This window comes from Notolabrus celidotus, chromosome 19 (assembly GCF_009762535.1).
Source record: "Notolabrus celidotus isolate fNotCel1 chromosome 19, fNotCel1.pri, whole genome shotgun sequence".
NCBI classification, from domain to species: Eukaryota; Metazoa; Chordata; class Actinopteri; order Labriformes; family Labridae; genus Notolabrus; species Notolabrus celidotus.
In genome coordinates, this window is record NC_048290.1 from 24,346,297 (window position 1) to 24,368,708 (window position 22,412).

The window sequence follows — 22,412 nt, forward strand, 5'->3', positions numbered from 1 at the left end:
ACCAATAGCAATAAAGGAAGTGGTCCCTCTGTCACAGAAACAGTTGGCACGGAAACAGCACATTACACCATCATCCAATCCCCCTCCCATTCCTTTGTCGTCATCTCTCCCCTCCCCTCCCTTCCCCTTCTCTCCTCTCCAGTCCCCTCCTCCTCCTCTCCTCTCGCCCTATCTTGTATGTCTTTTTAGTCATCAATGAAATCACAACCAATCCTGCTGCTGGCCTGTCAGCAAGCGTATAATACCTCAAGAAACTACGCACAATCTCACATCTGCTCAGATTCCTTAAAGACAAATGTATATTTGATCATTTTAGCATAAAATAAAGATACACTGGATGCTGCTGCTACCCCATCAAAGCCTGTTTCCCCCCCTCTCTGTTACTCTCATGATTTAATCCTGACTATTTCCCCCTTCCCTCTCTCTCTCTCTATCTCTCCTCTCTCTCTCTCTCTCTCCTCTCTCTCTCTCTCTCTCTCTCTCTCTGTCTATCCTGCTGACTCCTCCCTCCATTTCTGTCCTGCACTCCCTCTCTCTGCCTCTCTGTCTCTGACACACCGCACACACACGCACACATATATACACGCCCTCCACCCCCATCGCTGCAGTGTCTCAACTGCCTTGGAGCAAACAAGAGAGGATATAGAACACAGACGTTAATAAGAGAGGGAGAAAGAGGGAGAGATGTGCTTGTTTTTATGTGTTTTCCTGTGAAAATGAGGAAGATGTGAAGACGAAGCAGAGGGACTAAAGGTGGATTGCACACAGCCTTTCTCTCCTTGCAAGGGCTTGTCTGCAGTATCCTTTGTAAATGGATGCTGCCTTGTGAACACGGTAAGACTCTCAAAAACAGACAGCTTTTTTTGTAATCACAGCAACTGCCCTGCTCTGGGCACAGAGGAGGGACAATATGCTGTTTCACTGCAGCCATTGTGAGGAGGGAGAGTGTGTTTTCCTGATAAAAATGGGGAAGGTGATGTTCAGAGATGGCACACAGGCTGTCCAGTCCCCTCCTCCACCCTGCTAGCTGTGTGCCAGCGGACGCTGCTATCTTATTGCTTGCAATTTGACTCATCATCTCCCAAGAGCATCCTCGATTCTTGAAGACTGCTTTTATCCGAGCGCAGTGTTAGTTTGTGTAATTACTGTATGTAGGACAAGTGAAGGATGCATTGAAGATGTGTCTGTGTGTATGCGTGCATGTCTCTCCTGTGCTCTGCCCAGGCCATAAGCTGTGAAATGGAAAGAGGGGGTAATGAGAGAGTAAAAGCACCATCACTCACAATCAGGTGTTCGGTACTTACAGCTGGCTTTACAAGATGTTGGATGTGAAATTGCAGAGGGAGGTGTGCAAATCCCGTAGAGCTTGACTGTGCGGGGACTGGGAAGAGCGGGCAAATTGTGGCCTGACAGTGGCACAGGAGTGTTGTAGGATTTGCCAGAGGAGCCTGCTGTCTGCTGTTCTCACCAGCATTCATTAATAATAATCTCAAGCTGGGATTTCATTTGTTTCTCTGTGCTTTGCAGCGTAAATCTTATCGATGAAAGGGGTAGAGCAGAGAGTGTTTGTTAGTCTGCAGGCGGCACAAGATGATTTGTGACATTTCTGTCTGAACAATCTCAATTTTTTCAACTGAGCGTTACTGTCTTTTTTCAATGGGGGTTGGGATTGGTTGTGTAGCATCAGGAGAGCATGTGTATTTATGTGTAGTGTATGTGTGTGAGAGGGCCAGTGCAGGAGGGGTCGAGGGGCTGGGGGGGTTGGGGGGGGGTTGAACAGTAGGGAGGCAGATGGGGCAGAGGGGCGGAGGTTGATGCAGCCAGAGAGACTAGAGAGAGCAAAAGAAGAAATGAGAAGATTTATAACAGATTTGGATGAGAGGAGGGGGGCTGTGATAATTTCACATCTTTACTGAGCATGTGACACAAGAAGAATGCTGGATGTGTCTGTGGTAGTTCCACCAGCAGCAGCTCACACCGAGGCCCCTCAGACATCTGTGAATCAAGGCAAAGATGAGGATGAATTTCTCCATGCCTGTATCCCATGGAACACTGCTGAAACAAAAACGGATCAGGAATATCAGAGTGATACTTTTGCTGAACCTTGTGTTGAGCTGCCATAATTTTTGCTGTTTGTGAAGGCCAGAATCTGGATAGAACTATTGATCCCCGGCATGGTGTGATGCTAACAGATGGAATAAGCCATTATGGATATTTTTACTGTTCGTACTGGTGAAAAGAAAGATGCTGTAATTCAGGAGTTCCAGTTGGTCGTTTTTGCAGCACACATGTCATATTTTGTCAGCATGAATACTCCAGTACCTTCTTACTTATTTCTCACACATCGCCTGTGCAGCTCAAATTAAAACTGTTGGTTAAAAGAGTAGTAAAGAAGTGTTTGGTTTCAGTGTTTTAACTAGAGGTTACTTTCTGTTATCAGTCATTTGTCTTATTAGATTAAATGATCCTCACTCTTAAAAATGACGTTTAGTTGTGAATAATGCCGTTTACCGTTTCTCAGAGCCCAAAGGGGCCTCTTCAAATAGTTCTTGTGTCAGAACTAAGAATCTATAACCCTCACTTTTCATTTACGAACAAACAGCAGTAATGCATGGCATTGAAGAAGCTTTAAAACGGCACATTTTAGACTGAAAAAAATAAACTAGAAGTCATGCTACTCATAATGTTTGCCGTTTGTCCTTCAACGTTATGGATTATTGAGTTATTGTTTCGGTCGTACTCTCATTAAACTATGGGAGATTGTGATTTAAGGCGTTACTCAAATCTGCAGAAACACAAATCTTCATGATGTCAGTTCAAAAGACAACTGTGGGCCTTCAGCATCACAACTAGAGTGAAAACTGGACGCACTACAATAACTGTTTGCATACAAACAATTTCTCAAAGGACAGACACAGTCTATGTTATGCATCCACAGTTCACAGTGTCTTTGGCGCTTTGTTCCGTTATGCTTCTTTTCTCCTCACAATGTAAACTAACACAGCCTCAGTTAGATGGTTGGCAAACCTGGAACCAATCGGCAGTGATAGTCTATTGTCGCCTTTACAACAATGGTTAATATATGTCTCCTGGGACCGATGCCAACTTTTCAGTAATCCCGGTCTGAGCCAGTGGTTATGAAAAAGACTTCCAGTGGAGACTTCCTTTTCCGCGCTGCATTAACATGTGTAATGTCAACACTGTCATTGCTGCTCTATTACATCCCTTGGGATAGCGTACCGTAACTACCGGTAGGTTTCATATTAACGTTAGACACACAGAGGCTTCACTCTGGTATACTTCAGTGGTAATGAACCCCGAAAAATAAACCTTGCTTACAACTTTAAGGTCTTAAGATTGCCTAAATCCCAACACAAGTTTCCTCTAAAGAAGAAAGGAAAACCACTTAAAGATTTTTGTTTGTTGAATGGAAGTTAGATCAATCATTTCTGATACATTTCAGGTTGTTGGGAAAATCTTAACGGTGGACCGGCATTTGCAATCTTAACCCTGTTGAGCTGAATGGTAGCTCAAGTTGAAATCTTTGATCTGTAACGCACTGTTAGTTGCACTTGCATTGAAATAACAGTTCATGGACATAAATAATCATCATCAGAATACTGCTGATGGGAGCCTTCCTGCTTTTGCTCTCCACAGACTGTTTTTTCCTGCATAACCAAATCCTGCTGTACTTGATTGGTCAATACGACTTGGACTACAAACATACTTTACACCAGAACACTTTGCATGCTAAAATCGAGGCCCCGTGCAGATTCTACATTTTTATGTAGAATATGTACACAGAGATTAAATGATGAAGCAAACCAAGGTCACAGTCATTGTGACACAAGCTCTCATCAACCCTGAAAGCTGAATTAATATCAAATTCATCTTTCATCTGAGCTGTAAAGCTCTCCTCTGCAACCTGTCACCAATGTCAGAGGTCCTGACGCCCTTGGCTTTGAATGATGGATGATTGGGTGCAACGTGAAATATTGGAATACTGAAAAGGTTAATCACGTGCTTACATATGGGTCTTGATCGAGTTTCACACACCAAACACACTGAGAAATGTCATCCACACTCTTATACAGATTATCTGAATACAATAATGAAGAAACTGAAATGCCCTGATTAGGATTTTGTGTCTATCTAATCCAAAAAAATAGCATGAACGTGAAAATCATCACATAAATTATGCAAGAAGTTTTCTCATTGTTCATATTTTGGTTCTCTTTATTGTTTGAATGGAAGCCAAGTCACTGATGTGGCCTTTATGCACAGAAAAAACAAGAGCATTAGTGTGAAAAAACCCTATGCTGTGCTGACCTCCTTCCACCTCCTTTGTTACTTGCTACATCCACTTCACTGGGTGACATAATGGCGAGGGACAGCAGGGACAGACAGGTTTTAAAGTGACAGTGGCTACTGGGGTGGAAGCCCTGGCATATAGGAGGCCACTGTCACTGTTTGGTGTACTTTGTGACATTTCTGACCTGTAGGTGTGCCGACAGTTGATTCGTACAATTATATTCAGCTCTATTACAGCTAGGTACAAGGGAGCAGAGCATAGTTCCCTTAGCAGCCTGCTTAATAATATGATTAATCTAAGATGTCATTTATCTCCTAGAAAGGGTGTTACAGTAATACCACTTAATCTATAGATATCTTTTATAGCTTAGCATGTAAATTTGTCTTTCAGATAATGGAGAGGCTATGAAATGTCATATAAAACCACAGAAGATATGTAAGTCCCTCAAGTTAAGGCCTCTCAGTGGCTGTATGTGCAGTCAGGGCATTGCTCTCATCCAGCTGGCTCAGCACTTGTGTTTGTTTTGGGTCCCTAATCCTTGCCAGGTACTGGGACAAAGTGTCATCGCTGTAAGACACATCTTCTTTCAGACAAGTGTAGATGTAGTGAGAGAGAGAGGTCTAATAAATCACCAAACAGCAGAGCATCGGTGAGGAAAGCTCAATTGAAAATCTCAGGGCGGGGCTCTGTGAATGAGAAAGGATAAGTTGGTGCTACATAAAATAACATCAGCTCAATTCATCCCTCTCTTTCTCTTTGGCCTCCTTTCTAATCTATGCTGGTAGACGCATACAGGGGCCTGTCTGTTTCCCCGAAGCTGGTGAGTGAGAGGGCCTTACTTACCAGCACTCAAATCTGAGAGGGCAGAGCAGAGGGGGACTAACAGAGCAACTTTGTGTTCCATCGCACACACATAACAGAAGTCATATGACAACAAGGAGGTGGACGAGCAAGGGAGGAGGGGGAGATGAGGGAGTGTAAGGCCTACTATCCGCTGATGAGGGATGTTGGTTTGATAAAAATGAAAGGAGTGTGTGTCTGCTGGTTTGGTATTTTGTGATATTTATACAGTCTTTAAGGAAACAGGCTCAAAATAAAGTTTACAGCAAAGGAATTAGCTTGTTTTGATGAGGGCGTGCAGGTCTAGTTGTCTCAAGGGAATACACGAAAGTGGTTGAAAAAGTTAGTGAAAGTCACTATGTCTCACTTCTTTAAATGAACAATAGGTGGGGTCACTTCTGAAATCTCTGTTTAACAAGCTGTAAATTAAATTTCCTTGTTTTAACATGTGACTTTGTTTCGTATCCCTCCCCGCTTCTCAAAACAACACCTACAGTCACACTGTGCTGGGGCTGTTGGCTTGAATCTGTAAGAGTTTGACGATAACAAAAGATTCTAAATGCGATTTGGCTCACTTTGGTTTGGGCTGTTTTGGTGGATGATTGCATAAACTGGAGTTAAATCGTGTCTGCAGAGGCAACTTCACTGTATCATGAAGGATATTTTTCTTTAATATTGCTTTTAACATCTATTTCACTTACCGCTGTCTCTTTGCCTTCATGTTTTAGTGCTGCCAGGGTGGCTTAATGGCTGTTTTATTGTTACTTTTGCTGCAATGTGAGATATTTTCCTTTTCCTGTTCCAGTTCTCAAATCACCAACAGCAGATAATGTCTGTGGGTTGTAGATGCCTGTAAGTGTCCGTTAGCCACAATTTCCTTCTGTTACAGACAGCATTTATCTAAAGTGTCATAACACAACTGAATCAGGTTAGAGGGACAGTTTGCAAGTGGTTAACATTGCCTATAGTACCAAGCTGAAACATTATGATCCATTGTATAGATAGTGAGATCCTTTCTGTCTATAAAAGCAGCAAATATCTGTATACATCTGCAAAAAAAATGTGTGACAGTGCCATTCAAAGGCTCCCACATACCTATATTCATGTTTGTGTGTACACCAGTGGACACATACGCACATGAGCCTCTATCTAGTGTCCACCTTGTACCATCTTCTCCCTTCACATCAGACAGCCTAGCAATAGCTCAGCCTGTGCACAAACATGCCATTGTCATCGCTGACTGGCCTTGTGACTCAGTGTGACCCGCTGGATTGGAGAAGGGGGAACACAGGCATTGAGATCGGGAGTGTTAAACAGAGCATTATCACAAAAAAGCATCTAGCATACAGAGTCCTCACCCCCTCTCACCCCATCCCGACCCTCTAAACAGCCCCACTGTTTTGGGGGAACAGAGAGGAGAACACTGCCCATCATTGTTTCCCATAATGAATGAGTAGTGTCCTCACATGTGTACAGCATACAGGCATCTTTCTCTGCACTCTAGGCGGCATGTAAGGAAGAGATAACACGAAATGTTGAAAAAATTATTGTGAGAGCTAAATCAAGCATTAAGAATGGAAATAAGACTTCAAATGACCATTTTTGATAAAGACAATTTAGTTTACTATCTTATCTGAAGCTCAGTTTCGCATTGTCACACCAACTGATCTTTGCTAAGTATTAAGGAATCTATTGTTTCATTTCAATGAGCCTTGTCAACATTGAAAGCAAAATAGCTTTGGATGCTAACTCACCAGAGCTTCAAGTGTGACATAGTGATAAGCTGCTAGGCTGGGCAGCTAACTCCAAAAGCCAAATCATACGGCATCTCAATCAATTTAAGACACAGACATGACATCATTTAGTGGACAACATAAACCATTTGAACGTAATGTCAACTACGGTTCCATCTGTTTGATACCTATATCAATCACAGCACTGCACATCTTGGTTATTAACATGTAAATGCCCTAATTGTGCACCCTATTTGAAAAACCAAAACACACTGACACACAGACGCCCAATCTAGTTAAAGATGGGCTAGATATGTATTCGGTTGGATGGAACTGTGTCTGAACACAAGCAGATCTGAGTCTTGTTCTAAGGTGAGATGAAGTTCCAACTTCCAAATTCTGATACTTTTTTAATAAATAAATAAATAAATAAATAAATACTAGCCCGGTCTATTCACATTGCTAGAAAAAAGCAAATGTGGCGCGCTTTCATGCATGTTATGTATGCCCTGATCAATTCGGTGAAAATTTGGTTTTAGTTTCTACCAAAGCTGCAATACATTTACTTGTTCCAATAAGAACCCATGATACTACCCTTCGCTACATGGCACACAAAGTTGTTAAGGCTAAAATATTGGCACACTATGAGTTTCATACAAATGGAAAAGCAATATTAGCTTTCTTTTAGAGTTAAATTCAAGCCTTGAGGTGAATACAAATCAAAATGTATGTGTCTTTTTGGCTCTGTTTTGGTCTCAACCAACATTTTTGTTGTTGCTTTTTCTTACATTAACATCATTAATATCATTGAAATGTTTTTCTGTTATTTACCAGAACGAGCTACTAACATGTGTTAATAAGAGCGCAGAATTATTATTATTATTTTATTATTATTATTATTATATATTTATATTTATATTTTTACTTGTATGCCTTATTCTTATGCATGTGTACAAAGAGAGCACAGTTTACCAAGTCAAATTCCTTGTGTGTTCACGCATACCTGGCCTGTAAAGCTGATTCTAATTCTGATTCTGATTCTGAGAAGTAAATATGCTGGAGGCAGATGATGCAAAAGGAAAAAAAAGGTTGTCAGAGCTGCAAGGAATGGTCATGCTTTTCCATCCTTTTACATTAATGGCATTTTCTTGGTCTGGTAGATTGCTGTTCATTAATGTGTGTGGTTCTGCTTGAGGTATCTGCCACTGTTGCTAAATGCCCATTCTTGGTGAAACAACACTCTGCATTTCTAAATACTGTCTGTATTTTATGTATTTGTAAAGTTAAATTACATATATTTTGTAATGAAATTGTGCTAAAACATTAGGGGCTGAAAGTATTAGACATGAAAAGTTCAATTTCTTTTCCTTGACACACAGTTGGGATATTTTTAGTTTATCGGCTCCACTCAGATCATCAGAAAATCTTCTGGTCTCTGGCTATGATGACTGTTAAATTTAATTGTGGCAGGAATCCTGCATAATCTTTTAGACACAGTATCATTTGACAAACGATTCTGAAGGTGCAATGTGACATTAGAGGCTTTTAGACAACTCTCCCCAGGAGTCTACTTCCAGAGTAAACCTTGATGTGTTAACAGGCTCAGTTTGAAGTTCTTTGACAGCCAATGTTAATGTGTTTTTACTGCACACATGAGTGACAGGGGATCCGTGCTCTTCGTGAATGAAAGGGTCTGCTGCTTGTTAAATAAGTCCTCTGTAGCTCAACCTATGCTCAAGAACAGATTACATACAAGGAGACATGTCTAAGAGTTGGTAAACGGACAGGATTTTGCAGAAAGATGAAGACTCATCCTGATGTATCTCTTTTGGAATAAAATGGTAAATCTTGCATGAGGCAGTGAAAACTGTCAGATGGTGCTGAGGATGACACTGTTCGCTGCGACCTATATCTCATATGATTCTGACGTAGGATGACTCATCACACAGACGCAGGCCTTCTCAGTTGGGAAACTATTCATTTCATACCACTGAGGTCTTCACAGAAAAGCATGCATTTTGGCTGTGTTGAGCAGAGGGACTCTTTTTCAAAGGCATCACATGATCCAGTGTTATCTGCAGGATCTGTGTTTGCAATAACACTGGGGTGACATTGATCCATCATTCTGCTGCTATAGCATAAAATTGACCGTCTGCTTTCTGCCCCAGATTCCACAACATTACAGCTGCAGTAAATACAGTCAGAGAAATGCACTGCTGATCACATGCCTATATTTTACAGCTTCCTACTTGCCTTCGGAATGCCCCAATTTCTCGTTAAACCCAATTCCTTTTATTGGGTTGGATTTCTCTCTTGTACATACAGCTTCACGTTAACTTTGAGTCAATCTCAGTGCCTGTCTCTGAAACTCGATCAAACCTCCATCCTATTTTGCTACAACCGATCAGTTCGAAATGCTGTTACCTAGTTTTCCATCATAAGCGTGTAGTAGTACAGTGAATATGGTGTGGTAAAGGATTACTATGTGTGTTGGTGGGTTAAGGAACAACATCCCCTTTTTTTATGGTTCCCCAGTTTAGTGTGGCAAATTAATATTCACAGATAAAGATTACAATCTTGAAAGTACCCCCCTCTCTCCATCTTATCAGAAATTCCAAAAGTGTACACTAAATGCTGCTGGATGAAGAAATTCCTAGAAACTTTGCCAGACTTGCTCCATCCCTGGTTATTTTGGAAGTAGCTCCAGTTCAGCTGATGTCAGAGTCCTCTCGGCATTACTCTGAAGCATGACAGGACATAGTAGATCGGAATTTGGATAAATAAAAGCACACAAACAAGAGTGTATGAGTCAATTGTGTGTCATATAAAACAACTTGTGTATAACTGCTTGTACTGCTCCAAGCTCATTTCATTTACATATTCTTTCATGAGATGCAGTCAAGTTACTTGTGAAAAATTTGTTTAATATTTTTCGAATCAAAGACTCACCCCCTGAAGTTTGGAGTTACATGAGAAGTTATTGTTTTTTAACACCATTACACTGCCATAATCAGTCCCTCAAGGAAAGCTACAAAGTCGTAATTCATAGAATCCACATAAACTGAACCTTTTATTTCACCTGTTTCGCAACCTTCCATTCTTGACAAATTACAGCAATTGTTCCGCCAAATTGACCCGTAACAGGGCACCGGATTATTTGAGTGGGTAGAACAGGCGCCCCATGTACAGAGACTATAGTCCTTGTAGCACTGGTCGCATGGTGCATGTTTTTCCCCAGTCTGCCCCTAGGTTCCTGTGGCAAGTATGTCACCACATTCAACCTATGTTCCCTTAAGTAGTATTGAGGGTATTTATCATAGACTGTATAAAATATGGACGTAGTATCCGTGACGTCACCCATCTGTTCCTGAGCGCTGTTTTGAAGCCAATTGTCGGCAGCAGCCATATTGGAAATGCGGAACTCAACCAGGCAGAGTGTGACCTAAAGGGGCGGGCTTTGAGCCTCCTAGCCAACAGCTATGTGTTCCCGTCCGGGAGTCAAGTCAGTCATGTCCTTATTTGGGCAAAATCTCGTAATCTTAATATCTTCTGAACCATCATGTTAGAAAAAAATTCACCCCCCTTACAGTGTGTGCTGATAGAGAAATTAGCTACGTAGGGCCAAGCCGTTTTTTGAACCAGGCTATAAACATGTTTATTAATGCTGCAAAGATCGTCTTTTTCCCATTCATGTATATGTGGTTTCCGGTGTTTCTGAGGCCAGGCTCAAGCGGATTCTCGATGAATTGCAGTTTATAACACTTCCGCATGGGCTTCATAGTTTGAGACCGGAGTTGCCGCTTAGTATGTATATATATATGTGTATATGTGTGTCCATGTGTATCCGTGTGTGTGTGTGTGTGTATAAATATATATATATATATATACTCAGTTAGGGCTCATCTGCCTTCAGATGAGTTAGAGATATTTGAGCAAGGTAGACACTTTTACTAGTGTCTACCCTGCTCAAATATCTCTAACTCATCTGAAGGCAGATGAGCCTGAACTGAGTTTGAACTCCAGAGACTTGATTTGAATCATGTGTAGCCTGTCAGACAACCGTTTGTTGTCCATGGTGAAAGGCAAAGAAGCGCAAAGATTGAAACCTCATGTCTTCCATCTACAAGTGAACTTTGCCCTAGGATAAAGCAAGACCCCTTTTTTTCCCAAAGTAAAGGCTTGTCATTTACATTAATTCATTTGAGGATGAAATGTCCTGAAAGTGTTACCAACTCAATCAGTTTTTTTCATTTTCATTTTCATATGATTTCTTTTCTAACATTGTAGCATTTAATTCTGTCTGCCTTGTTACTTCAAGCTGTAACAATCTTATATTGGTTTCATTCGTTAATTCAGTTATCCATGACAGAGGCAATAAAGAACACTTACATCTAAAATATGCAAATTGAGAAATTGAAGACGTGAAAATATCTACAGTAAAAGTGCTTTATTAAAATGCAAGAGCTGCCAGAACATTTGTGCTCTTGATTTAATATTTAAAAACCTCAGCAAATACAGCTTTAACACTATGCTCCCTTTGCCAGTGACCAACCAACCAAGCAGTGCAAATACACTTTACATCAATAATGAATATCTTTGCTTCACACTATATGTTTTTGGAGGCAGCACACTGAAATAAAACCCAGGTCTGCTCTTTGTAGAAAAGTGCTGTTCTTTGTTGACTGTTTCTGCAGTTGTAGATGATAATCTGATAGCGTATGTTTTGACTGTCAACACTGTCACTGACAGACCTCAAGTTTGTCATACCTTCTAAAGAAATGCTAGCATCCGTGGAAATTCAACTAAACCTCCAGGAGCAGGTGTGGTGTGTTTATTCTCCTCGCAGCTCATAACATCAACATAGCTCCAACGAACCCCTCAATGTCACCCTGATCTTTACCTTCTGGGTCAAATCCACCTCAGTACCTTTTTTCAATCATTATATCCAATGTCATCATAATGGAAGGCAATATATTAATGTTTATCCCAAAGTTGTCGTCCTGTTCTTCTCTGGAGCATCACAAATACTGGCCTGTGTGGAAAAAATGCCAACAATCATGGCTATCTGTAAGAGGATTAGCCCGCCCCGACATCCGTTTACCAGATTTTCTGTTATGTATGCCTTCATTTGGGAATTAAGCTTCCCATTTATTTCTGTTTTGTCCATGAAACGCAACCATCACCTGTTGGTCAACTGTTCACTCTGTAAAACTCTATGAGCAGTTGAAGAGAAAGGAGTTGAGGAACAGCATGAGGATTGGTTACCATAGAATTTTTCTGAGTAATGCTTACATTTAATGCATCTGTAGGACCAAAATCCCCAACAATGCCACTCCAGAAGGGCCTCTTAACAACACAGCTTATATAAAGATGTAGTTGTTTAATAGATTCTTAAAGGACTATGAGTCCTGAGGTACAAAAAAATTATATTTGTAACTGTATAGTTAGTCCGAACAAGGGTCATGAAATTCCTGGTTGTTTAAACAGAAATATTAATTCTGACTGGTCAACAAGTCTAAAACTTAAGACACACTCAGAAAACATTTAAAATTGAGCACAATTTACTTGAAATTGCCTAAACACAGGATCACAGAGTCGGCGGGTAAACAAAGCTAGCACCACCAGCCTTCAGTCCTGCATGATGTGCTGGTTTACATTTATATAGTAGAGCATTATAGCATTAGGGCAGTAGCTGTGAACTGGAGCCAGACCACGCTACAACATGCATGACAAAACATATGACTGGCATATTGGGACTTGTATAATAAAACTATTAATAACTGATCAGACTAGCTAGTCATTCTGGTGCCCACTAGTGAGGATAACAACGTTGTAAATCCCTTGTCTGAAGTGCTGCTTTAAAGCCCACTATTGGCTTGGACATGGGTGAAAGGTTATTTTACTCACACTCTAATTGCTTCATGTAAACACTGTAGCACAGCTTCATAGATATGTTACTGTTTCACGCCTAGGCTTTCAAGAATTGTTGTTAGAATGATTCTGCTAAATACCAGTACAACTCTAACACTTTATGCACCCCAACCAGACAGCTAAGTCTAAAAATGTCCTTTTCTGCAAGGCAGGAAGGGACAAGCTAGTCAAAAGCAGGGAGCAACCTTCCAGCCACTAAAGCATGTGCACTGTGCAGCTGTAGCATGTGAGTAAGGCATGTGAGCTATTTCAGGTTGGTTTAAATATATATGTACTTTATATTAGTTTGCTGGAGGGACTCTAAAGCTTCCTGATGTTGCACAAACATCCATAGGAATCAGATGCAGAGGCAAAGACAGAGATAGTATAGCAAATTTTGTACAGTTCTAGGCCAGCTGTGAAAATGCATGAGTGAGGGTGACACAAAGTTCAGGCCTGCTAACCCATAGGGCATATGGATATGAATTAACGTACAGTCATCCAAGAGTCACATTTCCATAGCACCATACTGTTCTGAATAGTCAAGGTTATAATGACTCTACATGTGCCTGTCCGTACAATCTTAATGAGAAAAGCAAATACAGCAGAAGCATTACTTTTCAGTCATTTTTCCAAACACAGGTGCCAGTCCCTAAGTCACTTTGCAAAAGTCCTTGGCCTGCTTAGCTGAGATGAATGAGCTATTTTCTGTCTTTGGTTACTGTTGATGTAAATGGGTACTGGTAAGTGGTTCATGAATGGAAATATCCTATGCTTGTTCCCTGTTTAAGACAACAGTTATTTACAGCAGACAGATAAATTGAAGTGCACTATTCTTCTCTGCAGGTTTATTCTTGCTAAAACAGCTCATGCAGTCTCAGTTGAAATGAAAGCCTGCTGACCGCAGCACAAAAACTCACCTACATGCCTCACTCATAAACCATTACAAGGTGGCTGGAAGTGCACCTGTGCCTTTCACCTGATCTTCTAACAACACACACTTGTGCTTTCCATTCATAGAATAATACATTTTATACATTGTATTCCTGACACAACTAAGCACACAGCAGAGCTGTCCTACATTTGTCAATCACCCTCATTATAACGTATTATGCCACTGCGCCAGAGCATTACCTGCACTCATATGCTGTTTAATTGAATTAAATTTTATCACGTGTTTTCAGACAGCAGCAAAGCGAGATTGATTTCACACTGACACATAATGGAATTAACACGCTCGTGTAGCTCTGTCAAATAGCTGCAACGTGATCCAATTGAACAGCGGTTAAGGAAGCACTCAGATCTTTTACCTTACTAAAGCGGCTAATACAACACTGAAATTACTCAATTACATGTCAAAGCTCCGGAGGGAAAATGTTTGTTTTGTAAGTCTGATCGGATAATGTTACCTTCAGCATGAAAAGTAAAATTGCTTTATTGATAATTGCTGTCTATTTTTTTTTTTTTTTACAAAAACTGGTTTTCTGTTTAGATTCAGCTCATTTTTAATTATTATCTTCGAGACTGCAACTGAAAAACGTTACTGCAAATATAGTCACAAATTACATCAGGAGAAGGAGACCCCAAAGTATTTAAGATAGTCCTTTATAACATAGTCCTTTATTCGTCCCACAACGGGGAAATTTCATTTCTTCTGATGATCCAAGAATCCAAGAGTCCAAATCCAAGAAATAATATTTAAAATACACTCTGTAAATGTTGAGTCAGCTAAACATTTTTTCATGTAAAAAGATTTAAAGTAATTTAAGCACTCAGTTAATTCGCAGATGTATGAGGTACCAAGCAACACAGGTGTGGTCATAAGTCATAGATAACAACAGCTATGCTGATATTAAGTACAACAGCATGACCTCATGTGTGCTACTGCTTTACACAACACTTCTGCAAGCAGCTTTTATAAAAAAAAACAGCAGCAACATTAACCTTTTTTAATTTCATCTTTTATTTGGGCGACTGCAGTTGACTTGAGACTGATGCCAAGCATGGCATAAACATTCTCCTGCTGTTAGTCTCTTTACATTACCCCAGAGCAGCTACTTTATGATGTTGACTTTTATATGCATTTTTCCGTTCATCATGCTTCCAGACAGTGAGGGTGTTTTCAAAGTTGCTTCGGTAGCACACCTGTTTCGAAGGTACCAGCTCGATCAAGCTACATAAAGATCCTTTGCTGTAATGCATCTATTTGAAAGCACCCAGTTGTGCCCCATAGCAGCTCTTCAGAGATGAGTCCTGTCCAATCAAATGATCTGTTTCTTACTAACAGCGGTGTGAACAATATTTTTGTCTTATGTAGAGGTATAAATGTATAAAAAAGAAGTAATATGGTTAGTGAATAGACTATATATGAAATGGACGTCATCTTGCTCGGCTCGAAGTGAGGCTGCCTCAAAAACTGCTCCCCCTAGTGGATGGCTGCAGTATAGGTCAAGTACTCTGTCTCCCCCATTCATTTGAATGGGGCTTCGGTCAAACTTTAAAAATTAAATACACGTAGTACAAACGTTTCTCACATCCGTATGCTGTGGTGATATGTACTTATTATTTGATTGTTTTGTGTTCAAGGCCTCTTTTTTCTGAACAGTTTCTTTTTCGTTAGTCATTAGAGTTTAAAAAACGGGGTTTTACATCAGGGTATGCTTTGATTGACAGCTGCCAGAGAGAGAAACTCTTTAGGACCTCGGGACGCTACGCTGTAAGTCGGAGCTTGTATCAGTGGAAACACAAATTCTGGTTGACTCTGGTTGCAGAAAATGTACAAGATGTCAGATTTCTGGAACGGGATATTTTGGCTTCAAAACCGCACAATAGGAAAGGGCAGAACGACGCAGTCCATTATATACACAGTCTATGGGTTAGTTCCATCATAAATATGGAATTAAATGTGCCATAGATGCTTAGTGGTGGTGAAAGTGGCCCGCAACACAATGCTCATTGTCACCATTTGCTTGGTGATTTGCCCACTGAGCCTGGTAGCAGAGGAGGCTAATATAGCCAACTACAGCTATGTTTTCAGTAATTGTTTGAATGTCGTCCTCATTCCACTTGGGGATGTCTTCTTCCTCTTGAGCTGTTAAATCAAATTTAGAATATGTGCACACTAATTTAGCAACAAGGTGTGTTTGATTATGTGTGATTTTCATTTTTTTCAACTTATACAGACTGCACAGTATATACCTATATACAGTAAGTGAATTTATTTTTCTTTATATAGACATTGTGTATGAGCCTCTAACAGATTAAAGTCACAACTCAATGTGATATGATTGACCCAAATTTTCCAAGAATTTCTGTGGACTCAGCTGCCACAGCGGGAAGGTAGAGGCCATCATACAACAGGAACACTGTGGCTACATGAACTCATCTCTAATACAGAGTGTGATTGTAATTATTTGCAGCATGGTGAATTAATAATAGGAGCTAAGCACCTGAGAGAGTGATGAGAAGAGAGAGCTAATGGACCGAGTGCACCAAGAGACGAGAAGGGAAGGTAGGAGAGTGACCGGACTCGGTCTCATCTTGGCTATCACATTACCCCGGCCCTCATGATACATGGAGACGCTGGCCTCTCTCTGTGGCCCCCATGGCTCTACCTCCACTCACTTATCCTTAAAGTGACACGCCTCTTCTTTTTACCAGAACTGACTGTGTGATAGCACAAGTGTCCTTGTAACACTCTATTTTGAGAAGATAGTTGGGCATGAATAAGGATAGATATGAGTTAGCAGAGGAGGTAAGGCTGGAAAATTACACTAAAGGCATTATCTGAAAACCTGCCTTAGAGAGGGTATCTTGTTTGTTGTTATTGTTCAGTTCGCAGCTATTTTCATATAAGCTACATAAATCATTCTCAAAGTAAGCATATTTTTGAGCTGTAGGCACAATCTTAATTAAGTTTAGTTATTTTTTGTCACATTACTTCAGTGTTCCTGTCGTAATATCCCACTTATGCTCTTGTTATTTGGGTTTAGGTAAGCAACAAACCCTGCTTTCATATATTCAGTTTAATAGCATGGAGAATATTATTAATACCAATTTAATGTGATTATAATATGCATTGCTTTTGCACTGCTTGCACGCCTTTTCCTCTTGCAATTATCTTAGAAGACTTTAAAAAAGGTGGAAATGCAAGTGCTGCATATTTGTGAGTAAGCAAATTGAAGAGACTTTACACACAGCTTTAATGTGTTTCATAGGCTCTGAAAATCAGTGATGTGCATTAACCGGTTTGGCTGGCTATGCCATTTCAAGAGGGTAGTCAGGTGCCTGGAGCCAGGAAACATTGCTCCCTACTCTGTTTGTGTTGTGATGCTTTGTTATGGCTTTGTTCTGCTCTGTTTGTCCTCTCAGTCATTTGAAGACTGGACTTCACTCACTCAGCTCTGAGAAATGCTTTCTCTCTGCCTGTGTGACAGGTCTGCGGAGTAAAGTTACGCCAACAAAACTAGGCCACAGTATGATTTCACATTTGTTACTCAGCCAGTAGAATGCAGCCTGCTTCAATATGAATCTATCTCTCACAGAATACAACAGGCATTTACTGCTACAGATGTGTTTCTACTTTAAATTCATGACAAACTAAAAGAGTAGTGCCCCTACACTTATGGGATTGTGGTATATTTTTTAATAAAGTCAAATCACTCCCTTTTGAGCAGCTACACCTCAGAAAATGAACACAAGGAAACCAAATAAATCCAGAAATAACATTTTCTTCTTTTTCTGATCACAGTTTAGACTCGTAAGGATAACGGCACAGATGTCTGGGCAAGGAAAAGGGGCTTTACAGCAGTGCGGAAGCACGAAAGCACCTGCTGGTTTTAGCCAGTTTTCTTCCACTGTGAAAGAAAATAAGCGTTTTACCTGATGTCTCTTTGCTGAGGAGCTTTGGAAGAACCAAAATGAAGGATAGTAAGAGGATCTGTGATGCACTCTGAATATCAGGAGATGCAATAATTTCAAGGAATCACGTTTATTGAGTTTATTATGCATCAGTTTTCTTTCAAATGGTGGAGTGTTTTTTTTCTCCGCCTGTCTCCATGCTTGTGTTTGACCTTGACTGTGTGTAATACTAAGTGTGTGTATGTGTGTGTGCTGCGATGCTGAATGGGTAGGTGTGGTCAGCTGAGATCAGAGTGTATGGTAACACAGGACTGCAGACAGAAAGATTAAGGGGTGTGTGGCTGTTGGGAGCAGAAATGTGAAGAGGCAGTGTACACAGAATGAGGCTAGCATGGCAATGATTGAATGTTAAGTGAGCAGGTTAGGATGGATGTGACTGTGATGTGATGCTTTAAGTGAATACTTGTAATTCAGTCTAATTAGGTATTATTAATCGTATTTCCTAAGCTTCTATCAAAGTGACATTTCAGAGGTTGTAGACATACAAGTTTGTTTCCTTCTCATTTCTCAAGTGTGCAGCCAGAGCACAATGCTAATTAGCTTTGCACAGCATGAAGACCAAAAGCAGGGGCAGCAAGCCGGGCTCCCTCCAAGTTGAAAAACACACTAACTAGCAGCTCTAAATCTCTCTAATTGACATATTATTACTTGTTAGTTTAATCGGTACAAGTGTTGAAACATAAATTTGTGGTCTAACTTTTCACCTCTAGCTCGATTCAGTTGGTGAGTACAGGCTCCAGTGTTTCATTGCTGTTATATGTGGTAACATGTTGTTAATGTCTCTTTTCTTTTTTGTTGGCAGATCAAGACGCCTTCAGTTGTCGGGCAGATATCCCAACACAGAAGAAATAGAAAAGATTTCACCAAGATCAGGTGAAACACACCAGATACTTCATTGAGGTGGAAGAAGAGCAGAAGCTGTGTAAGGGCAACGCACCACAAGAGCCATGTGGGAGGAGAGTGAGGAAGTATTGCTATTCATAAGCATCAGGCCCAAACGCTTTCTCTACTGACAAACATTGACGATTCCCAGAGCGACTCCAAATTTTTCCTCAGGGGGAGCCCCTGCTATGAACCCCAGCTCCCTTGGCTTCAGCAGGCAATCGAAGCTCAGTGCCAGGCACTGTGTGGGCGTCCCAAAAGTCTGGGTTCTGCCCACACAGGACTTACAAACTGCTATCCCCAATACACAAAGAATGAAATCCTCCTGAGTCACTCCTCTGCGTGGTGGCTCTCCTATCTTCTGTTACATTGGTCTATTGTGAAGTTTTGTCCGCCACTCCCCAGCAAGTTCCAACCTTTACGGAGTGCTCTACTCCCCCCACAAATCATCTTCTGTCACTACTTCATCGTAATTTGCTATCCCATCAAGCAGCAGCACGAGTTCCTTTGTGCTCACCACGTGGTGGAGGACCATGGGATGCCGTCAGAGCTCGGAGGAGAAGGAAGCGGCTCGGCGCTCGCGGCGAATCGATCGCCACCTGCGCTCAGAGAGTCAGAGGCAGCGGCGTGAGATCAAGCTCTTGTTGTTGGGCACCAGCAACTCAGGCAAGAGCACAATTGTCAAGCAGATGAAGATTATCCACAGCGGAGGCTTCAACCTGGAGGCGTGTAAGGAGTACAAGCCCCTCATCCTGTACAACGCCATCGACTCACTCACCCGCATCATCCGTGCCCTCACCACCCTCAAAATCGACTTTCACAATGCTGATCGCGCCTATGATGCTGTGCAGCTCTTTGCCCTTACAGGACCAGCTGAGAGCAAGGGGGAGATAACTCCAGAGCTGTTGGGGGTCATGAAACGTCTGTGGGCCGACTCAGGGGTCCAGGAGTGCTTTCACCGATCCAATGAGTACCACTTAGAGGACAACACTGCCTACTATCTGAATGACCTAGACCGCATCTCTGCACTTGAGTACATCCCCACTGTAGAGGACATCCTTCGATCCCGTGATATGACCACTGGCATTGTGGAGAACAAGTTCACCTTCAAGGAGCTCACCTTCAAGATGGTGGATGTTGGTGGACAGCGCTCAGAGAGAAAGAAGTGGATCCACTGCTTCGAGGGCGTGACTGCAATCATTTTCTGCGTCGAGCTTAGTGGCTATGACCTCAAACTCTATGAGGACAACCAGACGGTAAGGAAAATCTTTTTTTGGGGGGGCCTTCAGGTCACTCACAGAAAATATTTGCATTTACACATATGTTTGGATAAATACATGCAATCATACAGCGACCACCAGCTTTAGAGAAGTGCTCAGAGGAGGCACAAACCAATAAACACTGATTATTTAAATGTTTTATCTTACTGAACATGAACAATGTAATAGTCATTTCCCAGCATGGATGTGATAATCTGAGTAGTATTGATTTACTGAAATGACTTTAGATACTAATAATCTTTGTTATCTAGACTGTGGTCCACAGAACTACAAAACATATTAAATGCTTGGTGCATAATTACATTTTAGGGGTTTTAATATCTTTTTAATTCAGCACATTAGTCGTTTTTTCTGTGGTAAAAAAGGGAAAACGCAAGAACCTGAATAAAATCAAACAATTAATATTTGTATTAAATGGTTTTACAGTTCAGAGAAGCCAACAGAACACAGGCCTGCTCTGCTGTGACATTTCACCTCTTTACATTGGTGTCTTGCTTTGGTCAACAGAAATTAAATTTTTTTTATGTTTCCTTCACAAACAGCATTAATTGCGACACTTTCTTTTGTAGAAGGACGATTTTTGATTTTGTGCAGCTTGTAATTTCAGTAGCATCATGCTGTTTTTTCTATTTCATTATGTGCATTCATATTGGTGAAAACAAACGTACTCCTCTCAACCTTTAAGGCTAAAAAACTCCACAGAGTGTAAAGGCTTGATTTACTCTGGCAGGACATCTTCCACAAGATAATCAGGACGATTTTGGGCCAGTTTCCCCGTTTTCAACAAAAGTCAGCAAAGAAACAATTTTTGAATGGTTACTAAAATGATCGTATCAGATTTTCTTGTGGTGTGAGGTGTGTTAAGAGTGATTTTACTCCCTTTGATCTGCTCAGAAGAAGATAGTGGCCATACCACTTTAAAATCGTACCTATTGAATATGTTTAATATTTACGATCAGATATCCTGTTGTTGGTGGAGGGACAAGTGAGTATGCACTCTGTGGATTGTCATGTGAAATTAAACGAGAGCCAATCAGGAGGCTAGCTAACTGAAGAGGGAAGCACAATAAACACAACCATTAGCAACAATAGTAAACACAAGGCATCAAGTTAGATAGACATCCGAAATGGGAGACCAATTTGTTGATTTGTGCCAAGAACAAATTGTTTACTTTAAGTGTCTTGTAAAACACACCGCAATCAAACTGACATGGAGAGAAGAGGAACAGAATTACTACTGCAATGGATGTAGCAGGTAGCTATCAGAGAATTTGCAAGACTTTAGGTTTTGAAATTTGGGATGCTGATTGTTGGTGAGTCGAATGTTTGTTGTTTGTTTGTTTGTGCTGTGTTGGCCCTTTATTGCACACATGAACAATACTGTTGAATCTGTTAGTATGTGTCGTCATGTGTGGAGTATTGTACATTTTCAACTTCTGTAAGGATCTTAACAATCTTGGCCTGGCTTTGGTTGAATTTTTGTGGACTTTGAGTTGATGAATTCTACTGAATAGAAAGCAACAATACACAACACAGATTAATACCAAGGTATTTGTTAAACTGAATGGATTTCTGTAATAATGCGATTGTCAAAACAACAAAACATATTTTGCTAATTTTTCGGGTGTTCTAGTCTAATGACTTGATGATGCACAGTGAGTTTTTGTCAAATCTGCATGCCATTCAGGGCCCCTGTATGTACCCCATTCATCCTTTTGTCCTCCTCCTAAATACTATTACATCATCATTTAAATGCTCTACAGTTCAATCAGTTTTGTTTAATTCAGTTATAAATAATTTTGAAGACTGTATCCACATTTTGTGATCCTTATCCCAAGTTTTTTGGCTGCCGGCATGAGTGGACTGATTTTGTGATAAATATGGCATGAAATGCATTTAGTTTGCCTTAATGTGGTAGCAGTGCTATTTTAAATCTGTCTGAATGAAGAGAGTGGCCGGTGTTTGTAATATCCTCTTCATGGTTGTGGAATTTCAACAATTTGCTCTCAATAGCATCCCCATCTTGTTATCTGAGTGTTTCGTAATGGATGAGTAGTTATAGCTTGTTTAACTGCCTCTTTGATAATGGAAGGTCAACAATAGATAGTATTCTTCTTTTTTTAGTCTGGAAAAACTATGAGGGATTAACTTTTTCCTCTTTCATTGGAATCACCACATTTCCTAGTGCGGTTATGTTCTCCCGCTCATCTTTATATAGTCTCCGGAAGAATCACAAGGGAAACATTGTCATTGCTGTTACCGCGTTGGCCTGATAACTCTAGGGTTCCCCTTATAAAACGGGTTGTGCACTGTGCCAGGTTGGAACATGAAATCAATTAGTTCTATAGGTTAAAAATAAAGTCTGAGGAGAAGAATGCAGCATGGTGTTAATTGAGTTCACAGAATGAAGTGTGAGGCTGTACCTGTGAGAATTAGCTGATTGTGAAGGCCCCATGTAGCAATGGGAGTTCACAGGTGCTCGAAATAAACAACTTTTATTATTCGAAGATAAGAGAGGAAAAGGAAAGCGACACA

General features: G+C 40.7%; 1 protein-coding gene and 1 long non-coding RNA gene across 3 annotated transcripts in view; one reads left to right on the forward strand and one right to left on the reverse strand.

The window, feature by feature from the left end:
• Positions 1 to 22,412, forward strand: part of gnaz (guanine nucleotide binding protein (G protein), alpha z polypeptide) — a 67,142-nt gene that overhangs the window by 32,690 nt on the left and 12,040 nt on the right. The window contains exons 1-2 of one of the 2 annotated variants that reach the window (XM_034709107.1): positions 519 to 834; positions 18,518 to 19,853. In XM_034709107.1, the coding sequence (XP_034564998.1) occupies positions 19,131 to 19,853 (723 nt within the window). In that variant the 5' untranslated portion in view covers positions 519 to 834; positions 18,518 to 19,130. Of the gene's footprint in view, positions 1 to 518; positions 835 to 18,517; positions 19,854 to 22,412 lie in introns of those variants that run through there. The other variant, XM_034709106.1, reaches the window with a different exon arrangement.
• The window catches only part of LOC117830820, a 59,182-nt gene that overhangs the window by 5,027 nt on the left and 31,743 nt on the right, over positions 1 to 22,412 (reverse strand). The window lies entirely within an intron of this gene.